The sequence below is a fragment of the Cryptotermes secundus genome, unplaced genomic scaffold (genome assembly GCF_002891405.2).
Source record: "Cryptotermes secundus unplaced genomic scaffold, Csec_1.0 scaffold144, whole genome shotgun sequence".
NCBI classification, from domain to species: Eukaryota; Metazoa; Arthropoda; class Insecta; order Blattodea; family Kalotermitidae; genus Cryptotermes; species Cryptotermes secundus.
In genome coordinates this window covers 148263-168347 of record NW_019740655.1, presented here as the reverse complement: position 1 = coordinate 168347, position 20085 = coordinate 148263, and the positions used below count along the sequence as shown (strand labels likewise).

The window sequence follows — 20085 nt, the reverse complement described above, 5'->3', positions numbered from 1 at the left end:
GACTAACAGATGGACCTCTTTCCTATTTCGACTTGCTGTCTCTGCTTTTGTAAAGGGGAACGTTGTCTTCGGGGCTCACATTGAAAGAAATTCAGAGTGGGTGTCTTTTCTCTGTTTTTGCAGAAGCAAATTCGTTTAATTCTTCTAATTTTCAGATAATGTTACAGTATATTACAATGAACGAAATGGTTTGAGCCTTATGGGTTTATATCTAATTCGTGTGCCTGTACTTCATTGGTCTGATCAATTCGGGGTTTATATTTATATCGGTGTATAAGGGGCGGGGGGAAAGCCGGTCACGGTAGCCGAGCGGTGTCTGTACTGTCTTCGCTCGCTCTGCAGCTGGGATCGTGCATACGAATCCCACACAAGGCATGTATGTTTGGTGTGTGTTTTTATTCCTTTTGTGTTGTCCTGTGTTCAGATAGAGGCCTTGCGACAAGCCGATCATTCGTCCAAGGAGTCCTACCGTCCGTAATATGATCATGAAATTGAAAATCAGAGGTCAGGGTCCAAGGGGGCTGTAGGGCTAGTGAAAAAAAATATAAGGGGAAAAATGATAATGCGGCCAAAGTGTAGACTTTGCATTCTAATTGCTTTGACTTTGGACAGCCCTGCTGTAGTTAATTCACCGCCGTTTGTATCTCAAGTCTATCAGAACTGCTATTTTCTGAAATTCCGTTTTAATGTAGGCATTCCGTTTTTGTCGTCTCTTTAAAGGTGGTTGATTTAAACGAAATTTTTCTCTTCCTTCTCCTGCCCGTGGCAAATGCCCTACATTCAACCACACTCCTTTATTAGTTTCAGCAAATATTACAACGAAGCTTAAGTGTCTGAAAGAATAATTCGTTTATCGAGTGATGGCAGTTTTATATTGCACGAGATGACACTTATCATAATTCGACAATCAAGGTCGATCATTTTTTCTTATTATTCTAAAGCATTTGACTGCACGGATTCACTGCTCGACCAGTATTTTCGTGCGTATTGTCATATTGTAGTGCATAGCACTACTATTTCGCATTCTGGAGGTCCCTAGTTTAGATCGCGTTCACTTATGTGGTTTCTGAGTCCCTTCAGCAACTTCAGCAACATCTGGTATCGCTTTCAATCGATGTCAAAGTTCTAAGCCCTGCATTCTGATACAATATTGTAAAATAGGCCATCGCCTCGCTTTTCAGTCTTATTCCAGACTTGTTATGTCAGTTCTCACTAGATGTTAAATAACAATTTTAGTAGTAAAAGTGAAAATAAAGAATACACCAATTATTACGTATGCCTGTGTCTTGTTTTCTTATTGCTAACCAAATGATGAATTCATCGTAACGTAAATAGTGCGTTGTGAATTTCGCGTCGTTGGCTACAAACAGATGTGAAATGGCGTGATTCTCTAATTCTCTATCCTTGTCACGTTGTGAATGTCTTTTCTACCTAAGTTCTTTGAGGCAGCCAATATCTGCCATATCTACTGCTGCTACGTGTTCAGACACGCAGTCGGAGTTGGAACAGGGCGAAGGTTGGTGGTAGTTGGACGGATGGGTTAGTGTGTTGGAAGACAAGGCAGTCGGTGTAGTTCGAAGGGGCCAGTTTCTAATTTCTGTTTGGTCAAAAGTTTCCCTTCCCCACACATTAGTGATGGTTGAGAAGATATTAGAAGAAGTGCGAGGGTCCGAGACTGAGTGTTGTAAGTATTTCATTTTTGTTTTGGAATGCATTGTAACTTACGCCGAAGTTTTGTAGAAGATGAAATTCCATCCCAGTTACAAATATTGTAGCATTAAGCGTAGTTATAGCCAAGTGTTTTTTTTCCTCCCGCTTATACTGTAGTTACACGTAGTTTGAATCCCTTATTTTGGCGTAAAACCAGCATAAAAGCAGATGCTCCGAATCTAGTGTGTAGGTATTTCNTCAGCAAAAAAAAAAAAAAAAAAAAAGAATCGCGTTGGTTGTGATATTACGGAAGAAACGAAGACGCTGAGAAATGAATCACATTAGTCCATTAAAGGTAAAGTTACTCTTGGCTTCAACACTACGCCATGAGGATGTATTAGATGCTTGGAGGTAACGCTGTACGCATTGTTAACTGTTGTGTTAAATGAGGTAAGTTGTGACTGCTTTATATTTGCAAAGAGTCCCCACTGCCTGTTTGGTAGGCCCGGGTTGGAGCCGATCTGTACTTAGTGGAAAACGTGAAAGAGTTGTGTTCCCATACAGCGAAATATCAGATGAAGTGTAGTGTATTGATGCAACATACTGATATGTCGCTTATTTTTATTTTAGTGGTGTTAAATTAATGTTTGTTCCGAAGAACTGAAATGGAGGAAGTTCGTCGTTGAATAGGTGTTTCACCCGGTGGTTTAGGAAGAAGGAAAGAATAACCACGGTATTATAAGTTAAGATTGTTTCTGTGCAACCCACCCTGAAGACGTAGTGTGTTTTCGAGATAGGCTTCACGCATTCTGGGCAGGGGAGCCAGGTGAGAGGTTAACTTTTGCGTTGAAAGCCCCCCCCCCCACCGGGTTTCCATTGGATAAGAGGCCCGGAGAAGACACAATTTCAGCTTCTGCAGGAACCGAAACCGGGACCAAGACAGTTCTGTAATGAAAACGAAAGCGATGTGTAGTTTATTTTCAGGCTAGAATGTTTTGTTTTTAACTAGGATTGAATTTATATTTAAGTATGGCAGTATGTAATGCAGTAAAGTGATTTGGTATCGATATGAACGTTCCTGATGACCATGCAGAATTTGAAACTGACATCGGCTGGTATTGTTTGTGCTCAGTCTTTGCGCCATGCTTTACTGCGTTTACTCTGGCGTGACTTGCCGGCTGTGTGTAGACACTGCTGGGTGTGGGTAGCTTGTGATACTGTTGTGTGCAGGGGGGGGGATGCGGAATCCAGGTTTCCTGTTGCTCGGACACGTAGCATAAGTCGGACCACTAGTCCACTTTCATTTTAACATTGTAGCGCATAAGCAGTATTATTTGAGTAGTATTATGTCATTTTCTAGCGGTACTTTCATAGTTCTTTTTTGCGTGTAAGTGGATAATGATTAGTAAAGTTGTCCCTGTACTTAATTAAGCACTACGTCATGAAGATGTATGGTGGAGGGATGTATAGACCCACGTTTTCTTGACCGTTTAACTAGTTGGAGGTGAGCTTCACGCTCCGGCCCTTTACCCCCTGGTAAGAGTCCCCGGTACCCATTGAATAGGAGGTTGGCTGGACCCCAGAACCGGTCTGAACGACATGGATAAGTGAAAATTCTTGTCCCCACCGGTACTCGGAAGGGGTCGTCGTCCAGCCAGTAGCTAGTCGCTATACCGACTGCGCTATTCCTTCTCACGGATAATGATTAGTTGTAGTTACAAGGCGCGCGCACTTTGGATATCAGTTTCCGCAATTTTGCCCAAGTAATCAGAGATATTTCATTGTTGAGAAGGGTTCATTGGTATACATAGGTTTTCGTTTTGTCCTACCGCATTACCATTTACGTAAAATATTTTTGAAATTAAGCAGAAATGTAATTTCTAGATTGCAGTTGCGTGAGTGATGCATGAATGATGGGGTATAAGTTAATTACGTTAACACATTTCCACCGGCGTTTTAGGTGAGACTGGGCTTATAAGTTTTCTCTTGAATCTTACAGGAACATGGTAAGAGAGTGTCTTGAAACAGCCATGTGTGCCATGTCGTTCCCAGTCCATGGTTCATATTTTGTCTGCTTTAGAGTATGTTTTATACATATATGCAAATTAGAAGAATAGTCGAGTTTTTTTCACTTATATCTTAGTTTATTCATTAAAACGTTTATCGTTGTGTGTTTGTAATACTTAGGTTCCGTTAGAGATTTGAAACTTTTTTGAATTGTCCCTTGTCCAAAGAAAGTACATGGTTCTTGGTATTGTAGTGTGTTGCTATACAGGTGTTCCGTTTCTAATGAAAATACCGTATTTATGGTCTGTGGTAGTGAGAGGACCCCAGTTAAACTGTCAGTAGCAATATAGCTAATAGCCAAACGTTTTCTTGTCATGTATGTTGCTTTTAACAATAATGATCTCTTCATGCTAAACTGTTATATAAGTTACAAACTTCATGGAGCTGTGGTTTGATTTGTTCTGTAGGTGAGGTTCTGTCTACTCGTGGAGGGGACAATAAGACGGTGACAGGTACTAATGAATGCCACAACAGTGTGCAGCAGCGCAAGGAGGAGGCACGGCGCAAGCGCAGGAAGAAGAAGAGAACAGGCTCCAGCCTTGTATCTTCCTGTTTCCAAGGTAGAGGTTTGAGTCTTGTTGGTTCTTTTCAAGTGATGAACAGATGAGTGGGTATGGGCATGCCAGATGGGTTCTATATTGCAGCAGATCTTCCAGTGTAGCACAGTGGAAAAGTGTTGCACATAGTAAGTGCCGCTTCATGTTACCAGTATCAGTTGGAAATATAAAAAAAATTTTGTAGATACAGTTCTGATTTTATATACCGTACGTACAAAAAACCCGAATTTACATATTTATTAAATATAGGAATTTTAATGCATATATGATATTGGTGGGAAAGCCAGAAGGAAAGAGACCACTGGGAAGACCAAGGCGCAGGTGGGTGGACAGTATTAAAATGGATCGTAGAGAGTGAGGATGGGATGGTGTGAATTGGATTGATCTGGCTATGGATAGGAACCAGTGGAGGGATCTTGTGAACCTTGGGGTACCATAAAAAATTCTGCGAAATTATTGAGTAGCTGCAGATTTGTCTTCTCAAGAAGGGCTCGGCTCCATAAGTAAGTAAGGCATTTTAAATTTTAGGACCATCCTTTTGAATGACACTAGTACATTATGTAACACGGACAGTATAGCAACTAACCACTGGCTGGGGCTCTTTTCACCAAGGGTAAAGTAGCCAGAGTGTGAAGCTGACAACTCACCTAACATCTATTGCCAGGGTCAAGAATACGACTCAATGGCATAATTAGTTAAGCACAGGGACAACTTTACCAGTACAGTCTGAAACGTTTTCTTCACTTCTTGTGCTGATACAGCATGTCGCATCACTGATGCTAGCAGTGCAAGCAGTCAGTCTCTGAGACACGTTAACTGCATATATATATCCCAAAATGTTGTTAAGTTTTGTAGCACCATATACTCTCAGGAAACATCTCTGTCCTTCGTACAAATTGAAGGTTAAAATGGTGGCTAATGTTTGTAAACTTCGCCGCTTAAGATGTTTGCCTTCGTTTTATCACATGGACTTTTCTTTTCCCCCTCCCATTCTCTCTCCCTCCCCCCTTCCGCCCGATCCTTTAATTTTCAAGGTCACTGTGACATGGAGTCTTACTAGCCGTAGCCATCGGTAACAGGACATCACCAGATAACTTCCATTTCATGTATACTGTATTTGGACACTAAATACTGAGGTAAAATGTAAAGTTGACCCTCTGCTTAACTACTTAAGCACTACGCCATGAAGGCGTATGGAGGAGTGAATGTATAGATCGACATTTTCTTGACCTGGGTACTAACTGAAGGTGAGTTAAAATTGCCCCTGTGCTAATCTAATTAAGCACTACTCCATGCAGATGTATGTGGAGTGGATGTGGAGATGCACATGTTCGTGACCTCTGCACTAGTTTGAGTGAGTGGTTGGCTTCACACCCTGGCCTCTTTGTCCCCTTGGGGAAAGAGCCACCAGTACCCATTGAATGGGAGGCAGAGTGGGCTCCAGAGCTGGACAACATGGAGAAGAGAAAATTCTTGACCCTACAAGGATTAGAACCATGACTTTCTGGTCGTCTGGCCTGTAGCCAGTAGCTGTACCAACTGTGGTATCCCGGCTTCTAAATACTGAGGCACTAAACGAATTACATGGAAAGAGCATTGTGGTTAGAGTTACTTGAATTTGGAGGATCTGTTTTCAGAGGTGTGCTAATGGGTGGCATAGTTAATTGTCTGCATATTAAAATGCAAGGAGGTGTGGTTTTAATGGGTGGCAATTTTTTTAATCATATTGTTTTCCTGAAACTGTAATGAGGGAAGATACAGAAATTGCTGCAGGTTAAGGCAGGAACGTCTCATCTGACGTGTTGCCGTGTTACACCCCCCACCACCCGGAGAGAGATTGGCTGATTGAGTAATGAATCATTCCCCGTGAGAATCAGCTGTTTCTGTTAGCTATCCATTTCTCTCTTTCCGCCTCTTTTTCTGTTATATGGAGGTGAGTGGTCAGTTTCATTCTCCCAATTCTAAGACCCAGGGAAAGACACATCTGCCTCATTTGGAATAAGAATAATCTTTAGGGTTTATATTCCAGAATTCTACAAGCTGCTGTCATAACTGTTCCCTGTCCTAGAATTTCAGAAATATGCTAGACTCTTATCGCATCTGAAAGTTGTACAGTGTATTTTGCTTTTGACTTTGTCAAGCTCCAGTTTTTTTTTTTTTTATTGCTAGTGGTGTGGGACTAAGTTCCTTGTACTGTGGTCACTTCTGGCCTATTGTACCAGCCCCAGATGATAGGTGAGGGTGATTGTGGAGCAATTGGTTAATAAGGGGAAACCGAAGTACTCTGAGAAAACCTGCCCCAGAGCCACTTTGTCCACCACAAATCCCACTTGACCGGACCTGGGATTGAACCTGGGCCACCGTGGTGGAAAGCCAGTGACTAACAGCTTGAGCTATGGTGCCCAAGCTCCACTTAACAAGAATCTCAGATTGAATGTTTACCCTTTTTTGTTTTCACCCTTGATATAAATGGCATAAAATGAAAATTTAAATATCAGTACAGTTATGCGAAATCACAGAGAATGTGCTTGGAAAGTATGTATACTTCAAATGTAGACACTTTCGTCCCTGTTGGGTTTTGTTCGTCAAGTGTCATCGGATCAAGTCTTCATATATGAACTTGCTTGAATTTTTATTCCATGAACATTCTTATAACTTCCAATAGAGAAGTTGTTGCTTAAAGTCGAGTTTTATTTTGATGTACGTTCCATTAAATACTTAGTAGTTTACAGGGAAAAATCCAGGAATAGTCAGTTTTATGAAAACTGTGGTTTACGGGCTGGACAACCGGGATTTGATTCCTGGCACAGGCAAGATGTATCTTCACAATGTCCATACCAGCTCTGGGACCCACATAGCCCTCTGTACAGTGGGTACTGGTGGCTCTTTCCCCAGTAGTAAAGTGGCTAGGGTGTGAAACTGATCACACCGCCATCTAGCACCGAGGTCAAGAATGGTGCAGCTCTCCTCCAACTCCCACATACATCTTCATGGCGTGGTGCTTAATTAATTAAGCCCCAGAACCTTACCTTCTGCTGTCTCAGTGGATTGAAATATAAGTAAATTTGAAAGAAGTGATTTCAGTTACATTTTTAATTCCACACCTAACAGTTAAAATGGAATAGTACTTAGGGGAGATCTATTACCTTTCTAGAGATAATGTCCCTCATTTCCTCAAAGATAAGTTCAGATTTTACTGTTGATCTGTAGTTATTCTTATCAACGCATGCAGATGAATCTGTCGCAAGTGAATCTGTGCAGTGATTGAAGATATGCATCAGAATGAATGAGAAGGATGTTTAGCTTCAGTACTCTTCCAGGAATAAATGGTTTCTGAGTAAATGAATCCCTCCAACACCACCTTCAGGGTGCAGCGGCGATAGACACACCGTTCCTACAGTGCTGCCCTTTGTCCATACCTGAAGTAATAAGCTAGATGCCCATGCATCAAGTGTTGGAAATAATTTGTTACCTTATTGGTTTCAGAGCTCTACAGGTTGACTGGTGAGGTGCTTGGAGAAGGGGCATATGCATCTGTTCAGACCTGTGTTAATATCTGGACAGACTTGGAGTATGCTGTTAAAATTATCGACAAGATTCCAGGACATAGTCGCAGCCGAGTGTTCAAAGAGGTGGAGACCTTTCACCATTGTCAAGGCCATCCTAACATCATTCAACTCATAGAGTTTTTCGAAGATGAAGAAAGGTAAATTATGTTTGTGGCATTGCAGTCCTGTTTCGAACCCTGGATAGGCACTAGTATACGTGGTGCAATCCAAAAGTTCCCAAAATATATTAATAAAAACTATTACATCTGACCTAGATCTTATTCTGTGCCATCACCTTCAAAGTAGTCCCCTTGGGAGCGCATACACCGATCCCAGCGTTTCTGCCACTTTTCAAATGCATCCTGGAAGTCTTTCTTTGTTAGGGAGTTTAGTATCGTCTGCTTTTCCGCTTGAATTTCCTCAGCTGTATCAAATCTTCACCCCTTCAACTTGATTTTCATCTTGGGGAAGAGAAAGAAGTCGCATGGAGCTAAGTCTGGCGAGTACGGTGGGTGGGGAACAACTGCCATCTTGTTTTTAGCCAAAAATTCCTGCACAATGTAAGCCGTATGCAGTCATGCATTGTCATGGTGGAGTACCCAGTCGTTCGTGCTCCACTTCTCTGGACGTTTTCTCCTCATGTTCTCCCTCAAACGCCTTAGAACGTCGCGATAGAACTCTTTATTGACTGACCAGGAGGGACTAACTCCTTATGAACAATCCTGACATAAAAAAAAACAGATCAACATGGACTTAATGTTGCTCTTGACTTGTCGAGCTTTTTTTGGCCGAGGTGAAGAAGGGCTCTTCCATTGCGACAATTGCTGCTTGCTTTCAGGGTCATAGTCATAAACCCAACTTTCGTCACCAGTGACAACCTTCAAAAGAAAGTTTGGATCCTCTTGAAACTGTTGCTGAAGTTCCCTGCAGACTTCCAAGCGATGCTGCTTTTGTTCATTTTGCAGCAGTCATGGCACAAACTTTGCTGTAATCCTCCTCATGTTCAGTTCCTCTGACAAAATTCGTTGACATGTACCATAACTTAGTCCCAAGGTGTTACAGAGGTCTTGGAGGGTCAGTGTACGATCTTGCAGAATTAGATCCCTAACTTTCGCGCATTTTCTGGTGTGGTGCCAGTTGACGGCCGTCCCAAACAATCGTCATCATCAGTCAGTGTTCGGCCATTTTTAAAACGCTTATACCAGTCATAAGTTTGTGTCTGGCCTAAACTGTTTTCGCCAAAAGCTTGCTTCAACATTTGGTGTGTTTCTGCAGTGGTTTTCTGAAGTTTGAAACAAAACTTTATACAGACACGCTGCTCTCTCAGGTCAGCCATCGCAAAACCGCAAACTCACGGAAACACAACAATGGAAATACGTTCACCAACAATAAACCCAACCACTCAACTCGACGCCACTTACCACACTGATTCGAGAAGGATGTGTGAGGAGACACCTAGCGGTATTTCGATGTATTCATAACCATTCGCGTACAAAATTCAAATTTCCGTAACTTTTGGATTGCCCCACATATTTGCTTGGTTATAAGATACCTGGATATGGCCAGGTCTGGTTCCTGTTGTAGTTGAATCAGATGTTTTTGGCATATTGTCTCAGCCAGTGTAGCAGAGAAATGCAAGCAAGGGCATCTTTCAGAATAGCTCTTTTTAGTTCCTTCATGGATCCAATTTCTTTGAACCTAAAGTCATGAACATGGGTGGACATTCTTTAAGAGCTGTATGTCACCTGTGTATAATATGACACGTTTCTAGGATGCACTTACTAGATATGTCATACTAATCAGAATTCATGTCCACTTTTCAAAATTGTTGTAAGCATTTGGCGGGCGGGTGGGGGGGGGGGGCAAGGTGTATAGACCCAGTCAGAATTCTTTCTTCAGCTAATATTTCAGCGAGTCACGCCTAACATCTTTAAATCAGTCCTGTCCGTGGCAAGGGATCAGTTTTACGTAGTTGATATCTTTTTTTTAATTTCAAGCTTGAGCAGTTTTATTGTTTTGTGATTTTGATATGCACTTACAGTCTGTTTTATAAAGATTTTTAACATAATATTTATTGCTGTTTAGCCTAACAATTGTTATATGTCTGTGCCATGAGGTTCTATCACATATTGCTGGAAAACCACAAAATCTCATACCCGGTACCTTGTTGGGATCAAGATTTAAACCTGGTACTTCTGAATGCAGAGCAGCAGTTTTTAGATCCATATATTATTGGTCATTGAGCTATAAATGATGTGGGAGCAGTAATATAGAACTGTTATTTTTCATACCGCCTACTTTGTTGGCCATATTTAGTGGTGCATGCCACATAGATGGTCTGGCCAACCTTTGCTTCTTTCCCCCACTCTGCCCAGATTATTAGCAGTGTTGCCACTGAATTCATGACCATTCTTGATCAACAAAGTAACAAGCTTGAAGTCTGGTTTTCTCACGTGTGACGAGTGGGAGATCTTGTGTTCTAAACATTTCTTTGTCTTGTTTAAGGTTCTACCTTGTGTTTGAAAAAGTGAATGGTGGTCCTCTCCTTACCCGCATCCAGGAACGCGTTCACTTCACTGAGCGAGAAGCAAGTCAGATCATCAGGGATCTTGCCAGTGCACTCCAGTTCCTTCATGTTAAGGGTGAGTTCTTGTCATTTTAAAGATGTCATGTAATGCTTCCTGGGTTGGTTTTCAGGGTCCCCTAAACAAACATTATGCCATTTATGGATTACAGTATTGCAGAGAACTGGTAAATTTCTTTATAGAATGAATTGGCATTAATCCTAAACTGAAGATAACAGCAGATTAAACTTCAAGCATAAATAAATCATATATTGCAGATTGATGACATGAAAGCTCTTGATTTACCTTCCTTCTCCTGTCTTTTGAAGTTCATTGTTCATTTGTATGGTTTTTCGTTGTTACAGGTATTGCTCACAGGGATCTGAAGCCAGAGAATATCCTTTGTGTTTATCCAGACAAGCTGAGTCCAGTGAAAATATGTGACTTTGACCTGAGCTCAGGAATCAAGTTCAATTCAAACCTGGCTTCTCCCCTCTCTACACCACAGCTACTCACCCCAGTAAGTTGATATGATACTACAGAATGTCCACATCTGTAGATTGCCAGTGCTATCTGATTGGGGGGGGGGGGGTCACAACTAAGTGCCAAAACATGAAATATGAACCTTCAGATGTGAAACAGAATGACAACTAGTCTTAACAATCCATTGTATTATGCAAATTATGTGTTTGTGGTAACAAATAGGCTTTGAGTTGTACAGCAGTATGTGTACTGATGTTTTATTGATTTCAGGTTGGAAGTGCGGAGTTCATGGCCCCTGAAGTCGTAGAGGCTTTTATTGGCGAATCTAATTCATATGATAAGCGGTGTGATCTCTGGTCCCTCGGAGTGATAATGTATATCTTGCTGTGTGGCTACCCACCTTTCTACGGCAGCTGTGGGTCTGACTGTGGTTGGGAGAGAGGTGAAAACTGTCAAGCATGTCAGGTAATTGAAGTTCATTGTGGAAACTTTGGAGCTTAGGGGAGATTCAGTTTCTTCATAGGGATCAGAAACGAACAGCCTTAAGGAGGGAGCGGTGTGACATGTTGCGCAACGGTAATAGGCAGGTCAACATCCTCCCTCCCCTCCCCCCGCCAGCGCTGACATGCCGAGCGGAGCTAAAGTGAGCTGAGCCCCGGTCGCTATGCAATGCGGATAAGCAGTGGTTGCGAGAGACGACAGTAGCAACAGTGGTGCCTATTACGTGGCTGTTTTCTCGTTACCCTGCTGAGGGTTTATAAGGGAACTACACAACCGCCAAAGACAGTTCTGAAGGCAGCTACCTATGAGTTGTGTTGGAATCTAGCCAGCGGCGAGTTACGAGTTAGTGTGTGATAATCAGTGACAGTTTGTGGCAACAGAATTAATTGGGAGTGTGTAACACAGTGACACTTGTATGGCTCGCGTACTGTGAAAACTTGTAGACTACTGACAATAGAGTGATTTGATTTGCGAATAGGGTTATAAATTGTGAAACCCCGCAACATTGTCATAATTAATTGTAGCTGTTACTTGTAGGTTGTTGAATAAACCAATTAACAATCTGAACGGCGTTTCAGTGGCTAAACACGTTACAATATGTAACTAGCGAATATAGAAATTAATATATTGTAACATGTTTTGCGGCTGAAGACGCTGTTCGGATTGTTAATTGGTTTATTTAACAACCTACAAGTCGTAACTACAATTGATTATAACACTGTTGCAGGGTTTCACGCTTTATAACCCTGTTCGCAATAATCTGTTCACTCTATCTTCAGTAGTCTACATGTATTCACAGTATGGGAGCTATATAAGTGTCACTGTGTTACACACTCCCCATTACTTCTCAGTTATCACAAACTATCACTGTTTGTCACACACGTCCGGTTCTTCTTTCCGCGACTGCTGCTAGATTCCAACTGTGTTGCTCCGGCTCACACACTAACTCTCGCTTACTGCTCAGCCAGCTTTTTATTCTGTTTGCTGTTGCCCATGTCAACAGTGGCGTTGCGTGCCTCGTCACAGTAGGAAGCGGTTCTACGTAGGGGGGGGGGGGCTGACTCACCCACCACGTCACTGCCGGGGAGGGAGGGGGCGTCCTCCATTGCGCAACGCGTCACAATATGTTCACATAGATTGGGGAAAGAAATTAATAGTTTCTGTATCACAGTGATATATTTGTGGCTGGTGGTGATAAATGAAATGCTCTAAACATTCATGTTCGTTTTTCAATAGGAACTGCTGTTTACAAGTATCCAAGAAGGTTGTTACGATTTTCCTGAGCGTGAATGGGCAGATATCTCGGAAGAAGCCAAGGACTTAATACGCTCATTGCTTGTGAAGGAAGCGAGCCGCCGTCTGTCTGCAGAGTGTGTGCTAACTCACCCCTGGATGTCTGCAGACTCATCCAGATCTAACCTGGCAGCCCGATCTCTGGTTACTCCTCACATCATTAGGAGGTAGGCTGTCACATTATAGTCACACAGACAACTGTGAGCAGTGATATGTATACACATTTTACCAGTAAGCAGAGTGCACTTCAGCTCTCGAGTTACAGGCTTAACAAAATGCAGTCACTTATTTACATTACTTTTTCTGGCATCCTTCTTACCGAATGTATATCAATGAAGGCCCACAAATATGGTACAAGTTATTCATGCTCTGCATGGGAAAGGATACTCGAGGAATTTTGCATTTGAGGGTAAGAAGAAGCAGCTGGTAGAATGTCTCTTCCCACTAAATTTGTAATGAAGTGTCGCAGGCATTGCTGGGTTGTGGAGGGTCAGTTATAACAGAATTTTACTGCACCAGTGAAATACCAGATCATAACACTCATTTCCTAAAGCAATGTGATCTGACAGAGAAGGTAAACAACAGGTCTTAAGCACAAACTTGAAGAAAGCTGAAATAAGGAAAATTATATCACCAGGTTGCATGATAAATGGGAGGTGCCCTGTCATCAGCACAAAATATTGTCATGTGTTAGGATATAGATTGCTAATTAGATTTATTGGACTCTTTATAATTTGTAGCTACAGATACTTATACTAATATACACACTTATACTGCACATGCTGTCTCCTCAGCTTTCTGAGTCTTCACCATTTACTCAGTTAACCTTTACCAGGCATTGCTAGGTTATAGCAGACAGCTCACATCTCTCATTGCTCCAGTGGTCTTCCTTACATAGCCTTGGGTTAGACGACATAGAAGACGTCACATTAACCAGCAACAGTCTTCTTTTCTGATGCCCCAATTCCAGCCTTAGCCTTCATGTCACAGTATGAATGAGGTTATTGAGATCAGAAAACAATAAGATTGTTCAGAATGTCGCAGTAGTTGATCAGTTTGGGGGGAGGGGAAGTAGGGGTCATAAATTGATCTGGCAGACCCAACAAGACTAGTATCCAGTGAAGTTTTAAGCGGTACAGGAACCTTCCAGTGAAATAGATTCTTGGGTCAGCATTTGTAAACGCCCATTTCTTGTACAAGAAAATAATACTGAAGTTTAAAGAGGAGAAGGTTGAACGAGGGTCATATCATTAGTGCAGTGAGGAGAATCAAGATGTCAGCTCCATCTCTTATTGTCTGATGATGGTGGCTGTCTTGTATGAATGAATGTATTAGGGATGGGCCTTCTTGGCCCTTGCACCATGACCACAGTGATCTGTTGTACCTTCGGGAGCTGTCTTACATTCTCTTCAGATAATAAGAAGACTAGTAATAATGACCCAAAATTATGCAGAGGCTGTTACTGGAACAGGACTGAAGTAAAACATGAGAACCATTTGTAAAGTAATATTATGCGGTACTGTTTGTTGTTACTCTGTGGGAGTGCTAGGGCTCGAGTTCCCGTGGCAGCTGGAGCCAGTTTCAGAAAGTTGTAAGCATTTTAAGATGTGAATAATGTCTACATATTTCAAAGATCTGAAGAAGCCAAGATGAAACAGAAGGCAAGCAGAGTGAACCACTTGTGGAAAATCAGGCCTCGTAGAGGCAAGTCTGAGCTTCAAAGGAACAGAGAGATCCAGCGGAAGAGTGGCCATTGCCTGTAAAATGGTTGGGAGGGAGCATTGGGAAAAATGGAATTGATAACCTTGGTCAGGCCCTTACGGGGGGGGCGTTTTGTATGTGAAAGATTTATGTTGAGAGAAGCCATTACGTCCTGGGAAGAGACAGGGTGGAGATAGGGGAGCAGAATGGAGCAGAATTAACTAAGGGAAGGGAGTAAGCTGTTGACACTGCAGCCAGGGAAGACTAGGAGTATGATGCCATGGCCTGGAGAACCCCATCATGATGCCTGTGAGGTTGGCATTCTGCATTATTTCTGGGAGGTGATGAGTGGTTTTCATGACTCCTCAGTAATGTCTTTCCTTTCTGAAGTTGCTGTTAAATACACATATAATAGGCTGTATTGTAAGCTTCTACAGATGGTACTTACATGCTGTAGCAGTCACATTCACGTAAAAATTGGGTAATATCAGTGGAGACATGGTGTCACAGAAATGTATCTAAGTATTACCGAGTTTGACAGTTTCAGGTAAAGGGTTTGCAGTGGACACCAGTGACATGGTTTGAACATAGTTAGCCTCCTGCTTCTTGCAGTCAGATGATAAGGAAGGCCATGAAACTTGACTGTATGGCTCACCCTTCACTGCACCTAACACTCTTGGTTTACAAAAAAAATCGGGAGGGGTGGGAATCCTCTCATATACCAAAATGTACCATGTAAAGATGATTAAATTAACTGGATACAAAGGTCAGGGTACACTGAAATTGTGTCTTCCATCAAAGGGTTACTGTGTATTTCAGCTTCTTGTCACAGTGTTGTGTGAGAACCGGTGTTACATTGATAAAAAGAGTTTCAGCTTGCTTTCTTGCCCCCAGGAACAACAGTGCCCGTGAGCTGTCAGCATTTGCAGAAAGTGCAATGGCTGTGAATCGTGTTGTGCTGCAGCACTTCAGCATGAACCTTGAGCTAGGCAGTATGCAGACGCCATCATTGATCAAGTCCTCTGCTGTCCAGGAACCAGATTTAAGTAATGGAGCTGGTTGTGGTAACACTATATTTGGTCTGTCTCCTCCAAGTGAATCAAAGTTGATCCAACGCCGCAAAGCTCAAAGCTTCACCAAGAAGTATGACAGCAATGAGTTGTTAAAAGTGGAGGATAAAGATCTGCCGGACAGCCACATCACAACCAATGCCGCCAATAAAATCAACTCTGCAGCATCTGCTACCACAACCACAGAAGGTAAAAAGATAGCAAATCTTCTTCTTGTTGCTTCCTCGCCCACATCTACTCCAGCGCCTATAGTTGTGGTGGCATCTCCTAGTGGCTGAACCAAGAATTGAACTTCGGCCAGCATGTGTACCTGATTTATTAATTATAATTTTTTTTCACAATTCATGTTTTTTTATTGCAAAGTACTATTGAACATAAGTGCCAGACTGACGTTTTAGAGGTATCTCAGTGTGTTTCTGAGTAAGATAAGCTTTTTAAAAAGGCAGTTGGTATGCTATTTGAGCACAGGTGAGTCGGTCTGGTCGCTTATTATTTCTGTTGCCCATAGAGATCCTCCGTGATTTGTTAAGTGAAAAAAGAACTGAGAGAAAGACTGAGTAGTACTGGAAACTACAGTTCAGTATTTGAATCACTTTGTAGTGCATGATGTATGTCGGTTTTTTTGTCAGTAAAATTCTTGCACTTTCAGTATGGTATTAATACCACCCAGTTTATCAAATCTTGTTTTATCTGCAAAATTTGGTGCTGAGTGTTTGCTTCCAAGATCACATCGATTGAAGCCGTTAGCTCCTCCCATTTCTGATTTTAGTAAACAGCGAACAGTTGCATCAGTACCATTCTGCTTTTTTCTTAAGAGAAAATGTTGAAGTAATTTTCTTATGATGATGAAACTGTCACATTTGAAAAAGTGTAATAGCTTCCCTCCTCAAGAACATTAAGTCAAGTCTTTTGTACCATCAAGCGGTTATATTTTCAAAGCAGTTTAACTGTATTGGTCTTGTCAGTTGTAGTGAAAGTGGAAGTAGTGATAATTTTGTGTTTCATGCAGTTTGTCTTGTGGGATACATGATCCAGTCTCAGATTTGGACATGGACTGTAAGCAGAGCATGCTTAAAATACCGTATTTACCAGCACCAGCAAGAGTATGACTCATAGTAATGGAAGGGGAAAGTACATATAGAAGACTGTTGAATAATTTTTGTATAGCCACTTTTAAAATATTTTTGAGTCCATACAATTTATGTGATGGCATAAATTGCTTTTTGTGTTTTACATTTCAAGTATGGCGGTGGTTATTTTTTTTTCATCAGTGTAGGTTGGGGGGGGGTTTGCTGTAGGGTTTCCAGATGTCACTCAGATAATTTCCAAGGAGATATTTCTGCTGCTAAGTAGGATATGTTCACAATGAGAATCCCTTCCTCAATTTAAATGACAAAGTGTTGTTCTCCCCTTGTTATAGGTGTGTAAATACGGTATTTTGTATTTTTTTAAATGAATGATGTAAATAATATTAAAGCTGTATAACTACTCAGGGCTATATAATATACATTTTCCCCTTGTTCTCTGATCATAAGGGTGATTAAGATAGGGACTTGAGCATTATGTTTGCCATGATAGTGTATTGGTTTTCAAACTTTGAAGGGGCAAAACATCAGCTAGTGAAATTGCAGTATGCGTTGGCTGTGAAGGACCCTTTAACGAATAGGCCGTATATTATCTAATGTATGCACGTAGAATTTCATTTTAGAGGTTTTTATGGCATAGTGTGGTAACTATCTTGAAGAGCCTGCATTTTACATATGCCAAGATGTTAGTATGGAAACGTGCTAGTGAGAAATGGCCAATGTTGCTTGTAATAAGTCTGACAAATGAAGTAGGCATGTCCTAATACTTGTGGAGTGTATGATATTGCCTCATTAACATTGTATAGGTTATACTTCTTTCAGTTTTATAACATGGAATTATGTTGAAAGTTGCTTCTGGTCTCTGTTGTATTATTCTGTAAGTTCATATCCTGTTGTCATTTTAAAGATATTTCAAGTTACTTCATGAAAACCAAGAGTGATGATTTGATACGATCTGCCTTAATAAATTATTTTTCTGTATTACATTTCTGTCATCCATTGCATTTGTTATGGGATTCCTACTGCCACTGCAATCATAATCATTTGTGTGTAATAAATTATGCTAGAAACATTTATGTAAGTATACAAGCTTGAATACCATTACCAGAGGTCATGAAATGTTACATGTAAACCAGAACACCTAACTGTGGAAGTTGAATATAACTTCAATACAGATTCATTGCTCGATTTTTGCAGTTATTTCTTTTGTAATGTGTTAATGTATGTTTGATTGTATGTATGTACAGTTTTCTTGTTTTAGCCTGTCTAGTCTAACAATGATTCCAAAAAAACAACATGTTTTGGACAGTTCATGGCATTCAGTCTCTTGATATGATCGAAGTTAAAATTAAACTGAATCGTGGAATATTATGTGTTTCCTTATCAAGACTTATTGCTTTTCAGTTTCCAAGGACATTGGCATAAAATATGCCAGAATGAGAACTTGTGTGATGCTGTGTATAAAAAATGCACATCGTTTTTTCCCTCCTTCAGGTACAAATGTAAGTTTGTGTGCTGAAGCGAGTAAGTGTGCGTGTATAAATGTATATATATAGATATATATATGTGTATGGTATGACACGACGCAGTGAGAGTGAAAATCCGAAAGTATGTGAGGACGTATGAATCTTTTTTCATCAAAGAAAGCATTAAAGTTGAATAATGAGAGCGCTTTAGACAACTTAGTGTTGTGGAATGTGCTGGCTATACATTGCTTTGTATCCAAATTTGGAGCCTCCTAAGGTTTAACGAGGTACCAGTTTTCTTTCTGACTGAAATGCCAGTGGGAAGTGATATACAGTTTCAAAATAGACATATCAGGAATGGTAACAGCTGAATTTAATGCCAGAGATTGGAAGGTGTATTTTCATAGTACACTTCAAAGTGTTGACAATCTGATGTCTGCAAGCAAAGTAAAGTATATACTACTGAAGACAGAAATTAAGAAGTTATCTGAGCATCATTAGCCATAATACTTAAAGTTTTCACAGAAAACTGCATAATTGACACTTGCAGCATCAGATTTCCATTAACCGTTTAAGCAATGCAAAAAGAAATGCTTTCAGAAGTCATTTTTGGAGAGTTATTGGTGATGGCCTATGGCATTTGTTTGAGAAATATTACAACTGTGTGTGTATTCTTTGTAAACATGTCACGTTATTGTTATATGACGAGACATTCCATCAAATTAGACCAATCTTGACATGATTGGAGCAGCCATAATGTTAAGAAAGTTGAAACAGGTGTTATTCCCAGTGTTTCAGACCTCATGGAACCAAGCTATGAGAGAGAGAAACCATAAGTTGAGTATGTTTTTAAGAATGATGGTAATGATCTTAACTAATTCTGATGAATGGGAGATACATGCTCTTTGAAAGTTCAAAGATGATCATCTGTGTGCTAGGTGAATATCTTAAATGTTTATTTAGTAAGTTAAGATTGGGTGCTTTTTTGAGAGAGTAAAATCTCTTGTATGTTAAAACGAAAATTCTTCAAAATATTGAAAGATGTTGCCATGGGATTTAGCAGTTTTTGCTGCTGTCAAGCATAAGGATTTTTCTTTCCTCATTCAAGAATATGAAATGTTATGGGGGTGATTATAAAACAGTTCAGAGTATGGACTGAAATATAGACCCTTTGAAATCTTGAATGATGATAATACATTTAAACTGTAGCAAATTCATTATCTCCCAGTTTTGTTTTTTTTGCAGAATGGGGAAAATATAGTATCAAGAATTAATTTTTGCATCTTGTTGTTTTGAAGATTAGTTTGGGTCACTCGCCATCATCTTCCAAACAAGTGCTTTATTATGTTTTTAATTTTTGTTCCACACCCTTTTTTTTTTTAAACTTAACATTACTGGTAAAACATGGAACATTGAACATAATATGGTGCTTAATTACTGAAAGCACTGTATCTGTGATATTAAAAACTTGTAGAAAAAAATCAATAAATTAGTGAAAATTATTGGCATGTTTTTTTCATCAACTGAGTGTTACCAGGGCCTTTGATGTCATACCCTACACTTCTGTTTACCTTTGCATTTTTCATTTTGTACATCATATGCTGCATCGTTCCCTTGTGTGACTACTGTACATGTAACCCTTGCACTGCAATCATGTGATCAGTTGTGTTTCCCATTTTTAAGATCAGCCCTCTGGCAGTTAACGCACTTTAAAGGAACTACAGTACTTTGCGTATTGGGGCTTCATCATAGTCACTTGACTCCATAAACCTCACCATCACATAGGATATATGAGGCTTTTCTTGATAGGGCACCTCTCACAGGTGAGAATGCTAGATCAGTTTTGAATAGAGGTCTTAGGTAACTGTCTTATAAATTAGTTTCATCTGAATTATTTGTAGTTCCTGTTTCCTTTAATACTTTAGTTCTTTTGGAAGAGGATTCTGAAGAAGAAAAAGAGTTGTCCAGAGAAAGGGGGAGGTGTCTAAACCACCAGCTTTTAGTATCTAAAGTCTGAATTCTGTTCATGCTCTATTTAGGTGTTCCCTATGAAAATTATTTCATAAATACTTGTTCTTTGAAGTGGAGATGCAGTATAAT

At 40.5% G+C, this 20085-nt stretch overlaps 1 protein-coding gene across 2 annotated transcripts in view; it reads left to right on the top strand.

Moving 5' to 3' along the window:
• The window catches only part of LOC111872359 (MAP kinase-interacting serine/threonine-protein kinase 1), a 124244-nt gene extending 104757 nt beyond the window's left edge, over nucleotides 1-19487 (top strand). The window contains exons 1-8 of one of the 2 annotated variants that reach the window (XM_023866158.2): nucleotides 1473-1684; nucleotides 4125-4277; nucleotides 7761-7980; nucleotides 10328-10464; nucleotides 10752-10906; nucleotides 11140-11334; nucleotides 12607-12830; nucleotides 15259-19487. In XM_023866158.2, the coding sequence (XP_023721926.1) occupies nucleotides 1636-1684; nucleotides 4125-4277; nucleotides 7761-7980; nucleotides 10328-10464; nucleotides 10752-10906; nucleotides 11140-11334; nucleotides 12607-12830; nucleotides 15259-15712 (1587 nt within the window). In that variant the 5' untranslated portion in view covers nucleotides 1473-1635 and the 3' untranslated portion in view covers nucleotides 15713-19487. Of the gene's footprint in view, nucleotides 1-1472; nucleotides 1685-4124; nucleotides 4278-7760; nucleotides 7981-10327; nucleotides 10465-10751; nucleotides 10907-11139; nucleotides 11335-12606; nucleotides 12831-15258 lie in introns of those variants that run through there. The other variant, XM_023866157.2, reaches the window with a different exon arrangement.
• The last annotated feature ends 598 nt before the right edge of the window (nucleotides 19488-20085 follow it).